The sequence below is a fragment of the Trematomus bernacchii genome, unplaced genomic scaffold, assembly GCF_902827165.1.
Source record: "Trematomus bernacchii unplaced genomic scaffold, fTreBer1.1, whole genome shotgun sequence".
NCBI lineage: Eukaryota > Metazoa > Chordata > Actinopteri > Perciformes > Nototheniidae > Trematomus > Trematomus bernacchii.
Window position 1 is genome coordinate 1,364,259 of NW_022987698.1, and position 13,566 is coordinate 1,377,824.

A 13,566-nucleotide genomic window follows, 5' to 3' on the forward strand; every position below is an offset into this window, starting at 1 on the left:
CCGATGACGGCTGCTAACTGCTTGCCTGCTCACTCCTCAGAATGTCAAACTAGTACTCACATTTGAAAACCCCCTCCCCCTTCCCCATAGAAAAAGCCTACAATGTCCATCAATCTCAGCTCTCTTTGTATCAGGCGTAAATGTGAGTTTAATTGCCACTGGAACAGAACGAAGGAATTTTTGATTTCCACTGTATGTCATCCTCTATCAACTGTGGACAGATGCTATGTGCGCGCCTTTTCCAGGACACAAGATGTCTGGCTTTGCTAGTCTCTGCCTTGTGGGCCTCCTCTGTGCCAGGCATGACACAGAAACGGAACAGCCCTATTTTAGTAGTTGCTTTGCTGCAGTAGCATAATGGTCTTAAACAGCTTGTCTCTCTTCCCAACAAAGGATCTGCCAGGGTAAATAATGTGTTTGACGCCCAACTGATAAGTCATCAAAGGAGCTGAACGTCAGCTATTTTATTTTACTGACAGTACTTAGCTCAGCACAGACTCTCCACAGCACAGGTCAACACAACTCAGGCATCTCCTTTAGAGGTTTATACACATTTCAAGTGACTATGTATAAGGTCTGCATAGGGTGACTGCAATACAATTTAAAAGTAATTTATGTTCATTTTAAGTCATACATGTTTTTTATTTCTCTTTAACTATTACAAAAGTTGGTGCTTCTGTTTCTTGAAATAAAATGTCAGTATCCTAAACGCTTAAGTAGGGCAGTGCAAGTAAGATTACTTCACTACAAGAAAGTAAGGTTTGGTTTGGAAATAACTATTTGAGATAGTATGTCAACCTGTTGGTAGGTTCTTAAAGAAAAATCTAATTTTAAAGAAAGAAGAAACTAGTAAATTCTGCAATTTTTTGTATTAAATAGCAAAATGGTAATATCTGAATGTTAAAAACCTCTTAAACACATAACGCATAAATGTCATCCCTTCTAAAAAAGATATTTGGGTTATTGGTACTGATAAACAATTGCATGAATCTTCTGTTTATAGGCAATATATAAGGTGTAACACCTTTTAGACTTAGAACTTGGCTCTACAGTGATGGCTTGTGTGCTTAGGAGGCTACACAGCTCAGTGCAGGCCACTTTTTGTTAATTAGTTATTATATACTGAGACCATAAACTAGCAATTACTTTGGCTTATACAGTAATTATTTAGAGTGGGCATTGTTATTCAGTAAAGAGGAGTATCTCTGTTGAAGTCATTCGACAGTAGCTGTAGCCAACACTGAAGTATATAGCACAACTTATTAACTCTTCTAAGCACATAAGCCTTTGCAGTATTCTGTAGCTTAAGTGGGCTCAGCCATGGTCGCTCCATATTATCATGGCTCAGCTCATTGTGATTTTGGCTCCTTTCTTTACTGCAATTCTCAAAGATTATGGAACCAAATTAAAGTCCGTTCTTTGTGTCTTTTGTACAGGTATATTCAGGGTGCATCTTCTCCAAAGGACATGGTCATCATTGTGGATGTGTGAGTATCCTCAGTCTCTCTCACTGCCTCATCCTTCAACATTTCCCCCTGGCGGGAGTGGATGTCTCCTTCAAAGGGTGCTAGTGCCACCTGTTGGTCTGAGGACAGCCTCAAGTTAGAGCACATCTGATCATTTATTCACAATCATTGAAGTCCACTTACTGTCTTAACACCATCTAAAACATTCAGATGTAATTATTAAATGTTTGCCTAAACATAAAAGGATTTAGTGAGAACGAAACCAGTTTTTTACAAGTTAGGAAAATGTGCCGTATCTAGTATCACTGCACTGCTAAGTGCTTCATTGCGTTTTCTCTTCAGGAGTGGCAGTGTTAGCGGACTCACTCTGAAGCTGATGAAACACTCCGTAATTGAGATGCTGGAAACTCTATCAGACGACGACTATGTGAATGTGGCTAGGGTAAGTAGTAGCTTTCATCATGATTTGTGATTAATGCTAAAAATCACTCCTGAAAGCACCAATCACAAATATTGTTCATATTCATTAATAAATTATAATCAAGCAGTAAACACCACAGTGTGCTTTTACTGCCCCCAGTTATTTGCCGGCAGTGGAAATACTGCACTTCCCTCATTATAGTGTATTCACTACCACCGTATTACCACCGTTGTCCGTGAGGGATTGTGCCGACTCTTTATTTCCCTGTCTGCTGATTGCTAAGTTTTCTATTAGGACTTATGTTTAGGGCAACATTAACGTTATCCTATATTGCAGGACAGATAAAACATCCACATGCTCTGTGTGGTGGCTCTGTTTGGAGACTTCCTTCTGTAATCCTTCCTAATCCATTGCTCTTAGCCACTGTATGCCTCTAAATCCTAGCTCTAAGAGCAATAAATGAGCATGGTAATCTGGGTGGGAATGCATCTGATTTTCACCCCACTAAAGAAGTGAAGGCTTACAAAAGCTTGCTGTGAATTATTTGCAAACACAAAGACATAAACAACCAAAAATTAACTGAAAATAATCAACAATCACCGCCTCTGGTATCTAAGTGTTTCAGCCCTTTACTCATGACAAACCGTGGCCTCAATGTTGTTATGACGATATAATTAGTCATGATAATAGAGATTTATTTCAAAAAAAAATTAATTTCTTTAGGCATCATCGATGAAAGCAGTTTGTTCTACATCTTGTTACATAGCTACTGTTATTCCAAGCATTTTAAGACACAAGAATGTGATATTAAGAAGTGACATTGATGAATATTGAATATGTTGCTCTGAATGCTTTTGTGTTTTTGATTTCGATGGCTGACAATTTAAATATGACACAACACCAACCCATGAGAAATGTCATCTTTTCTCGCAAACATAATGTTTTACATCAATCTGTCATGAAAATGTCAGTAGATTTTGTAGTTGACCTTCAAAGGGAAACAGCATTTGAAACAGACACACTGTAGCTGCTAATATTGTCTTCTCATATAGACACTGCACAGAAGCAGAACAATAAACCCCACATGCACATCCATACTCCTCACACAAACCTGCACACACAGTTTTAGGATAATTTGGTGAATGAGATGAGACAGATGATATTACCTTGGCCGGGTTTCTGCTCGGTGGCTTGTATGGCGTTTCAGGTGCACCTGTTCTTTGTGTGGAAAGTTGTAATTACCAGGGTTTACTGCCAGCCAGAGAGTCGCAGGGCAGCTTACATCTGCACACACCCCCGTATGCATCCTGCCGCCATGGCCTATGCACGCATACACAGAAACACACAGATATACAGAGTCTTACAACATTTGGACTGATTTTTTTTGTGGTATTTTTGCATTTTTAATATACACATACAATATGTTCATGTCTGTGTTTGCATTTCCCCTTTCTAGTTCAATGAGAAGGCTGTGGAAGTCGTTACATGCTTCAAGACTTTGGTCCAAGCCAATAATCGGAACAAGAAAATCTTCAAGAAGGCTGTCTGTGATATGACCGCCAAAGGAACCACAGATTACAAGACTGGCTTCACATTTGCCTTTGAACAGCTTCTCAATGTAAGAGCCAACAAGCCTTTTAGAGAAGGGCAATGCAAGGGTGAATGTTTGTCTGTGTGCCTCTAGAAAATCCTTCAATAAGGCGCTGGAACTCTGTACTGAAGCTCCAGCATGTTATTACACATCCTGTCAAATCCGGTTAATTCTATCTGAATTAGCAGTGATAAACGCTGCTGACAGTGAGTGGTCCAGGTTTGTATAAGACATTTCCAGAGTTCTGTCATTGTCGAAGCTAGGTCTGGTAATAACTGCTGTTGCGATGGAGCGGCGCTAACGCTGCAGCAGCCAGCGCCGCGCTGAGGTCTGTCAGCAGCGGGCGTCCACGTGCTCTCACACAGGTGCTGCCTCAGCGCCGTATGCTGCTGTGTATTTTAAGAGGCTGCCACCCTAATGGGCTCTGATGGGATGATTGATGAGCGCAGCCCAGAGGAGATCAGCCACAGACACTTTATATTCCTCTGGTGGGCTTGGAGGCATAGAGCCAAGTGCCAGCTGCCCCCCTCCAACCCCCTCTCCGCACCTTCACTTGCCAGCAGAATGAGAAATAAAAAGGCCTGTTTAATCGCTGTCTGTGGCAGACTCACTCCCATGATTGGTGGCAGAAGCACAATAAAAATATGTAATTGTAGCAATATTATTTATCTTTATTAGAATCTTGTCAGATTGACATGCCTCTGGCCTGCATATCAATGGCAGCTGCTGTGCAGGCAGGCGGGGGAGTTGCTATCAAAGCTGAATGCTAAAGACTTGTGCCTGGCTATGAGCATATAGTGCTGAAATCAAATTTAACGCTAGAGTTATGTTGTATTGTTAAAATACAAATCTTACAATTATGATAATACAGTATAAGGGAGGAATCAACTATGAAACTTTATAAAAAAGCTAAACAAAAGGTTTGACTTTTATGATTAACAAATGTTTACCGCAGAATAGAGGGATACACTTTTCCCGGATATATCCCTGCTTTCTATTCGCTCGTTATATAGAAAATGACATTCAACTCTCTCATTTCATTTCATTTCAAACCTTTATTTATTCAGGTTGTATCCCATTGAGATCATTGACCTCTTTTTCAAGGGAGACCTGCTCAAGTAGGTTCCACATGAAACATTAAAAACATAAACAGAACAACAAAAGGACATCATACAGTAGCATTACAGGGATTACAAATTACATACTATCCACATGCACAGGTACCAACAGCTTCCGATTCAGTAGCATCCAACCGAGCTTTAAAAACATTTAGTGGCACCAGATTGCTCAGTTTCCATTTTAATTGCAGACTATTCCAGGACAGTGGAGCTGCGCATCTAAATGCTATTTTCCCTAAGACAGTCCTAGCAGTTGGCACATTTAATAAAACCACAGCATGCGATCTCAGGCAGTAGCCCCTTACAATTCGCCGTGAGATCAGGGAGCAGATGTAGGATGGAAGTTTCCCTAACATGGCTTTATATATAAAAATGTACCAGTGACTGAGCCTCCGTACAGTTAGTGAAGGCAGACCAGCCCTTGCATACAGGGTACAGTGATGAGTTAATGCTTTACAGTTTGTCACAAATCTCAGTGCACTGTGATACGCAGCATCTAACTTGACCAGGCAATTGGCAGGTGCATTCATATACATCAGATCACCATAGTCCAGCACAGGTAAAAAGGTCACAGTGACTAGCCTTTTTCTGGCCTCGAGCGAGAAACAGGACTTGTTCCTGTAGAAGAAACCTAGTCTAACCCTCAGTTTTTTAAGCAGGTTATTGACATGACGTTTAAAAGTGAGACAATCATCAAGCCAGATACCAAGGTATTTGTAACAGGCAACCACTTCAAGTTTTATTCCTTGCGTAGTTAAAATATCTAAAACAGGCTCTGGTGTCTTTTTGGCTTTTGAAAAGAGCATTACCTTGGTTTTATCCACATTTAAAAGAAGCTTTAGTTCAGAGAGCTGAGTCTGAATAATGTTAAAAGCAGTTTGCAATTCAACAACAGCCTCCTTAATGGAGGGACATGCACAGTACATAACGGTATCGTCCGCATAAAAATGTTGGCAATTGTCAAGGTTAGCCATCAAAGTTCTACGGAAAACCAACACAACCATAAATCCATCCGGGACAGTACAATTAGTTTCTTATTTAATATTTGATTATTAAAAGACAAGATGTAGTAGGGATACAAAATAGAAATCATATGAAATGTGGATTTTTGTCCCCTAAAAATTCAAAAAACAATCCTGCACACTCTTTTAAGTTGCGATCTTTAACTCTCTTCCTAGTTTAATCGTCTTATCCTTGAAGCTGTTATCATCTCTGCCAATAAGAACTGAATAAATATGTTGGATATATTTGAATCTTTTTACATTTTATGATATATATTGATATGTATGATATAGATATATTTTGTATTTTGTTAGCTTCCTCTTTGCTTCTCTGATATACTACACAAACAGTTTTAAATGACATGTCAGCATGATCACTTTCTCTTTGATTCGTGCATATTCCCTAACCTTTCTCCGTTCCTCTTCCTTTGCTCTTCCTCTTCATGTGTCACAGGAGAGCAGTGCCCCGAGGGCCAACTGCAATAAGATGATAATGATGTTTACAGATGGCGGTGAGGATCGTGCTCAGGACATCTTTGAGAAGTACAACTGGCCCAACAAAACAGTGAGTCTCCCCCAAAAGGCTGTTATCTCCTCGTCTCCATCGCTCTGCCAGCCCGAGAGATCATGCATGTCCAAAAACTGTCTTAGGAGGCCCGTTCTCCCTCCCTTTCTCCCACCATATTCTGCTGACGTTGTCTCATTATAGCAGAGGCAGTTGTGTTGGTTAGCCTGTCCAACATGCCAAGCAGTCCAATCTGTGCACACAACATCCTCTCCAAGCTTTATTCTTGTCCATTTTGATTCAGTTTTTTCATCTCTTTGGCCTTTCTTCTACTCTCTCCTTCTGTCTGTTTCTCTTTCTTTCTCTCCTCTCATGTCTTTTGTCGTTTTGCTGCTGGTGTTAACAGCTCTGACCTGCTGACTAATTAGCCATTTTATCATCAGAGAGTACACAAATTACAGCCAATAGATACTGGCTTTCATCTTTCTTCCAGTCAGTCTTTCACGCCACCCGCTCCTCTCCCCACTTCACAGCCCCACAAATATGTATTCTTACATCCATTACTATCCAGTTCCCTCATGACGGCTGCTGTCACACAGAAAATAATCTGCAGTTTGACATCTCTTTCACTGCAGTCTAGAAACAGAAGCTTGTGTGAGTTGACTGGTAGGATAATCCAACAACTAAAGAGTAGGGAATGCATTGTAATTGTCACATGATGACAGTGACCTTATTGCCATCCATGAGGAGGTTTGAGTGGTATTGTTTTGCTCTATTAACTGTCTATGACTTTCCATTTGTCTTTTCTTCATCCAGGTACGTGTGTTCACCTTCTCTGTTGGCCAGCATAATTACGATGTAACCCCTTTGCAGTGGATAGCTTGTGCCAATAAAGGTATGTGCCGAAGAGTTGTTTATCAAAGCATGCTTGTATGTTATGAAATAAGAAATCATGTTGCTAGATGGTTGGTTGTTCCTTTCCACATTGCTTCTGATAGCAACTTTATATACAGTATAGACACATTTTTTCATCATACTCAACATCAATTTGATACTTCTGAGCAATACTGTAAACATGGTCAGGACTTCCTAACAATAACTTCCTTATGCACTTTGCAGCCTATATGCCTCAAACTTTAAAGCTCCACTAAAACAGCGTAAACACGCCTTTAATGTTTTGAATTCAATACTATATTACACTGACTCTTATGGAAAATGTGTAAACTGACAAATCATGATAATGCTACATTGTATACAAACAATTAGTGTTGAATTCAGCAGAAGGAAAGCTAGTTAACGTTAGCGGTTAGCAGCCAGTGTACTGAAGTTGTGTTGACTTGAATTATGATGCACTCAATCTCTATTCAGCAAAATAACTATTGGGCAAAGGTTAACGAACGATATGATAACCTGTTGTGTTCACTGTTCACTTAATATCTTGTCAATTTTTTGGGGGGAAAAACTTGGATAAATACAGTTGAAGGAGATCATTCCATAGTAACATAAAAAAGATAGAGAAGGAATTATGCCATGTTTCACTTCCTGACAAAAACAGTTTGCAAGGAGTGTATGTTGATAACAGGTCTCCAAGGTGAACAGCCTCTGGCATGTTAGATCAAGGTATGTGATGATGATTTTGTTCTTTATTGTGGTATTGAATTTGTATCGAGAATCATGGAAATGTACTGGTACTGCTATCAACCACTTATTTTCTGGTATCTTTACTTCCATACCTCCCTAAAACATTTACATCTTGCAACCAGAGAAGAGGAACAAAACACACTGCTTTTTTACTCAGAGGAAAGTTATCCTTTTTCAGCTCGTTTTCTTCTTCTAACATGTATTCTGTTAAAAATGAATAGTAATACGATAAAATAAAATATGAAAACCTACCTGACCCATTACAAACCCATCCTCATTTATCTAGGTGTGTTTGTTTTACTGCATGTGATGTTCAAATCAATATTTTATTAAACTAAAGCAGCCACAGTCCCTAAAATAACCCAGAAACAGGCAGCTCTGCCTCTGACAAACAGTCTGACAACTCGTGTGATTCAGCCGCTCTTCCTGTAAGCTGCTTTGTCTGCATGAATCTCATCTTGACTCATTCAATACCAACCTAACTCAGACTGATGTTGCTCAGTTCGGTACACAGTTCTTTTTCATAATCCATAACACACTTCTCTCCCTCTTTATTGTGGCTTGATTTAATATTGTTTCTCTGTGTTGCAATTTGTCTGAAGCTGCTCCTTTATGAGGCCTTTAGCTGTGTATAGGCAGCCTCTACCAATGGCCGCTGCTGATTAGCTTATTGCCGCAGAGCCAAGTGCTTCAGAAGTATCTTCCCAGAAGTTGTTATTAATTAGCGGGAGGAGTCTGGTAGCAGGGTGATTACTGTGCCATCTCCCTGTCAGGCTGGGGAAAGTCCAGGATTACGCCTCTGTGCCAACATGCTCTCTGCTGTTCACCACTGTAGTGATTACCATGGTAGTGAAGTCCATGCCAACATAAGACAATAGTGTTGACACATCAGCCTCAACGGAGCTGTCCTCTCATATCTTCACTACTTATTACTCTTTGGTATCTAACTCCAACAGAGCCAGCTCCCTGACACTTTCACAGGCCCAAACCCTTCACCCGGCACACACACACATTCGACAAACAGCAGACACACACACACACACACACACACACACACACACACACACACACACACACACACACACACACACACACACACACACACACACACACACACACACACACACAGTGTGTAGGACACTTGGACATGCTAGCTGTTGCCTCACTTGAGCTTCAATCTCATTTTAAGAAGAAACTAACCTCCTTGTGACTCGGAGGACAATGAAACAATTTCGTCATGCTCTCGCACAGAGTAACAAAATCCAAAATGAAAAGGAAGGGTTGGAAAAAGGTGAAATGGAGAATAAAATCAGCAAATAATATACACTGTTTTATAATGGAAAAACTGGATGTAGAGAGTAATGCATGTTGTCTACATAAGAGGAAAATGCATAATCACACTTGATACAGAATCAAGTACACTATACGTGTATACATTTCTGTTTTTTCAAATGTTTTAAACAGACACAAGTGACTTTATATACCTAAGGATGGCATTCCAACATTAGAGAGGTTTATGTAAATGAGTTTCGGAGAGAAAATGGCTTATTGATTAAATTCATAATTGTCCCTCACACAGCGGCCGTTTGTTGTTAACCTGCACAGCACAGAGGAGATCTACATTACCGTCTCCCTTTTTAGTTACCACCTATATTTTCCTCTCTACACATCTCACCGAGCTTTGCCCTACGCCCTCTCTCTCTGGCACGCTGCCAAAAGAAATGGGACAAACTGCTGCTTCATACAAAACTATAACAAATAGCTGTGCTCTGGATGTGTGTGTGTGTGTGTGTGTGTGTGTGTGTGTGTGTGTGTGTGTGTGTGTGTGTGTGTGTGTGTGTGTGTGTGTGTGTGTGTTGTGTGTGGTGTGTGTGGTGTGTGTGTGTGTGTGTGTGTGTGTGTGTGTGTGTGTGTGTGTGTGTGTGTGTGTGTGTGTGTGTGTGTGTGTGTGTGTGTGTGTGTGTGTGTGTGTGTGTGTGTGTGTGTGTGTGTGTGTGTGTGTGTGTGTGTGTGTCAGCATGCTCAAATGTGCAAATGAATGAGACAGAGAAAGCAAACCTCGACATAAACCACTGTGGCACAATGTATCAAAATAATGTGAGTCATCTCAGCCTTTTGACATTCTGGGTATGCTGTCTCCATTTTGCCGCTCTTTGTATAAACACTCATGGCTTTAATAACTTGGGGAGCGGCGTGGTTATTGACCCAGTCGGTCATTCTCCTCCATTCCTAATCAGCAGCAGCAGTGCCTGGGGTTCAGCATTTCCAATGAGCCTCTACATTTACATCCTACAGCGAAACCACAAGTGTGGAGAGGTCAACGGCCACCAGCTCTACCAGGCCTGCTGCGCCCAACACCATCAGCTGGAGATGATGGCGTTACGTGTACCTAATAACATGGAAGAGATTAGAGTCCAATCTACAAATGGATCGCTTTTGTACACACTGGCCATTTCTCAATGTCGAGTACACCTGCTGCAGAGCCACTATTTCAAGTATACTACGTCATCGAGTGGCGCCGAATGCTGGGCATTTAACAGTCCTTCGGCGCCACTCGATGACGTAGTATACTTGAAATAGTGGCTCTGCAGCAGGTTTACTCGACATTGAGAAATGGCCACTGTGACTGTTTAACCCTTGTAAATGTAGACAGAGTATGAAACAGGCAGGCACCATGATGCAGGCTGGATGCAAAGCATTCTGTTTGAATATTGTATTGATCTTCTCTTCTCTTGATCTCCAGGTTACTACTTTGAAATTCCATCCATTGGAGCCATCAGAATCAACACCCAGGTAAAGTGTATAGAGTGTACAAGATATTTAACACAACTTCATGAATCAACAAAACAACTAAGATGTTTAAGGTTTGTTAACACCCTCAATAGCATCAATGTAGCTGCAAATAAGATTTTACTATGTAAGGATTTCATGGAGTATTCTCAACGTGAGCAGAGAAGGAAATCACATATTTTAGTTTCTCTCTGCCTTCATGTACAGTTTGATCCCCCGTGCATGTGAGACTGTGTGTCTGTGTGTGGGTAGATAATAGACACTTCCTATTTGTTGACGGCTTGACGCAGATGCGGTCAAATCAAGAATGGATAATAAGACCTGGTTATGGCACTGCCACTAACCCTTATGCCAATTTGCCCAGTGGCCATTTGAGCTATCGCAGCAAAATCGCAGCAAAAATAGACATCAGTAAAACTGTTGACAGGACACCTCAAACTACAAACATGGTAAATGATGACTCTATATCTCTCGCCCCTGGTTAACACCGTCGCCGTTTTCACCGTTGCTAGCCGCCGACTCAGCCACTGCCATGTTTAGAGCCGTGTTAAAAACCTTAAAGCAAGAAGCTTGTCCATTCTTCCTTCACAGTTACTTTGATGATAATTATACAGATTGTAGATATGCTATGCTGACACACTCAGGGCCCTGACAACCCCCCCCCCCACACACACACACTCACACACATACACACACACTATTGCTTGAGGCTTTACGAGCTTCTTGAGGCCCTTGGAATAACCTCATTCCAGCTGTAGAAATTGACTCAGTTGCTGTGTGGTGGGGGGGCTACTGCACACCCCCCCCCCCCTCTCTCCCTTCCTTTTCCTCCCCCTCTAGCCGACCCAACCTCCCCCCCATCCCGGTGAGCGATCGGGCCCAAGAATATACTGTCAGCTGTTCCATTAACTCTGGCATATTTATATTCTGAGAACTGCCACTTACTTTAATAGGTTTTCTGAAGGTGGGTGACTACAGCTCTCTGTATAAGGCCCAGAAGACACATTATTTAATTGTACTCTGCCCTTCAACAGCACACACTCATCATACTGTACGGTCTCACTTGACGAAGATAGCAATGTTCAAATAACAGATGGCGCATAGACGGCAAAAGTATTATTATTCATTCCGTCCTGAGTCATGCAATGACTGGAATAGTTTTGAGAATAAAGCTCTTTATTCTATATATTTTTGTGCCTCTGCTTAATTATTTGAAATAGAAGTTTCAAGTGACTTATGTAATTCATTATTTCTTCTTTGTGCAGTAGTTCAGCAGAGCAACAACAACAGGCCAGGCCTTAGGATGTTTGTCTTTAAAGGGAACTGATGAGTTCCCTCTCTACGCTACCCAGGAAAACAGTAGCGTTTTATCAACACACAGGGATGCTGCTAGACTCTCACATATCTCCAGTTGCCGACTTTTTATGTTTCCTAGATTGTTCTAGCCAGGCGGAACATTTCCCCTATATCCCGTGAAAAGGTCTGGCTGTCATTGTCCTGATGGAATATCTCCCTGTGGCGCGTTAAACCTGACTTTTATTGAGCTAATAATAGAATAGGTTACGCCTGTCAGCACTTCACTGTTAAGGCGATGAAAAAACGGTCAAAAGCCTAACACAGAAATAGAAGCGTGCTGATAGAGGGTGCCCCTTTTGTGTATTGAGGGTAGATAAAAGGGTCAGAAGTCTGCTTTAATGTTTCCCTTTGAGCAGCAAAATGGGTGGAAATGTATCATGTGGAACAGGTTTTTAAAATGTGCATATGACTGCAACAGAGATGCTGCATTTCCATGCTGATTTTAGATTTGAATATACTGTGTGTTGATACATAAATTAATTGGCATAACTCACCGGGTACTGAATAGGTTACTGTGGAGGAATTCTGAGTTTTTGCAGACACATTCATTATAATGAGATAATAATGTTGCTGTCCGTAATAACAGGATACTGAAGGCTCCCGTCCCCGTCAGGCTTACCCCCCCCCCCCCCCCAAACTGCGCAGTAGCTTCATTTGTCATGAGGTCAATCACTCAATAATTTTACCAAATACACACCATGACAAGAATCAATAGGTTGTTTTCATAAAAGGCGTCTCAGCTGCTGTGAGAGTTGGAACTGAGAACAGGAGAATATAGTAAATATGATGTATTACTAGTAGACTTAACCCCTCACCTCTATCACAATAGCTGTGGGACATTCTCACAGTGCCGGCGATGACAGTAGAGCCTCTGGGAGAATGGCCTGTTTGCACGTCGTGCCACTGACACCCTTAATGTGTTTTTAATAGCTCCTTCATAATGATGAGAAACGGCCCTGAGTGGCTCTGGACTGCAGGCTTTATGGCTCCGCAGGACGGGGATGCTGCTGCTGGCGGCCCGCTGCTTTATGTGGTGACAGAGAGGAGGCCGGTCAGGGTCTTATAGTTTTATGACAGATGAACGTTGGCTTTTCCAGTTCTTTGCTTTTAACACCTCTACATGACAAGCACTATAAATGTTTGTTTGATGATACGTGTTTGTTATGTTTAGTCACACCAGCATGTGTGTTTTTGCTGTTGCAGGAGTACCTGGACGTCCTGGGCCGTCCTATGGTGCTGGCTGGGAATAAAGCGCAGCAGGTGCAATGGACCAACGTCTACCAGGATGTTCTGGTGAGGGAGGACTTCTAAAGATATTTCATTTCTAATTACTATTTTTTATAAATATTTCTAAATCTGTAAAAGTTTCTCATTTTATGGTTTATAACTAAGTCCATCTGCTACCTTTTAATTTGTAAATCACAAGCAATTGTTTATTTAAATGAAGTGATGCCCTTCAAAAATAAGTTTGATTGATCCTTTTTTTTTAAGGATAATATATGATAATGATAAAATCCTAAAGGTAGTTATGATGTCAGAAGAAAAGCATGCACATCCAGATAACAATTCTTAGGTGCTGGAATAGATGAACTTTACAAAAAATGAAAAATAGTCTGTACACAAAGAAATGCTCCCAATGAACATTTGTAACTGATGTTATGAGCATTAAGCTATTTT

At 41.1% G+C, this 13,566-nt stretch overlaps 1 protein-coding gene across 1 annotated transcript in view; it reads left to right on the forward strand.

The window, feature by feature from the left end:
- cacna2d2a (calcium channel, voltage-dependent, alpha 2/delta subunit 2a) overlaps window positions 1–13,566 on the forward strand; it is a 137,024-nt gene that overhangs the window by 106,373 nt on the left and 17,085 nt on the right. Inside the window, exons 9-15 of the mRNA XM_034138753.1 lie at window positions 1,437–1,487; window positions 1,809–1,908; window positions 3,344–3,505; window positions 6,052–6,162; window positions 6,919–6,997; window positions 10,487–10,536; window positions 13,093–13,182. Coding sequence (XP_033994644.1) covers window positions 1,437–1,487; window positions 1,809–1,908; window positions 3,344–3,505; window positions 6,052–6,162; window positions 6,919–6,997; window positions 10,487–10,536; window positions 13,093–13,182 — 643 coding nt within the window. The remainder of the gene's footprint in view (window positions 1–1,436; window positions 1,488–1,808; window positions 1,909–3,343; window positions 3,506–6,051; window positions 6,163–6,918; window positions 6,998–10,486; window positions 10,537–13,092; window positions 13,183–13,566) is intronic.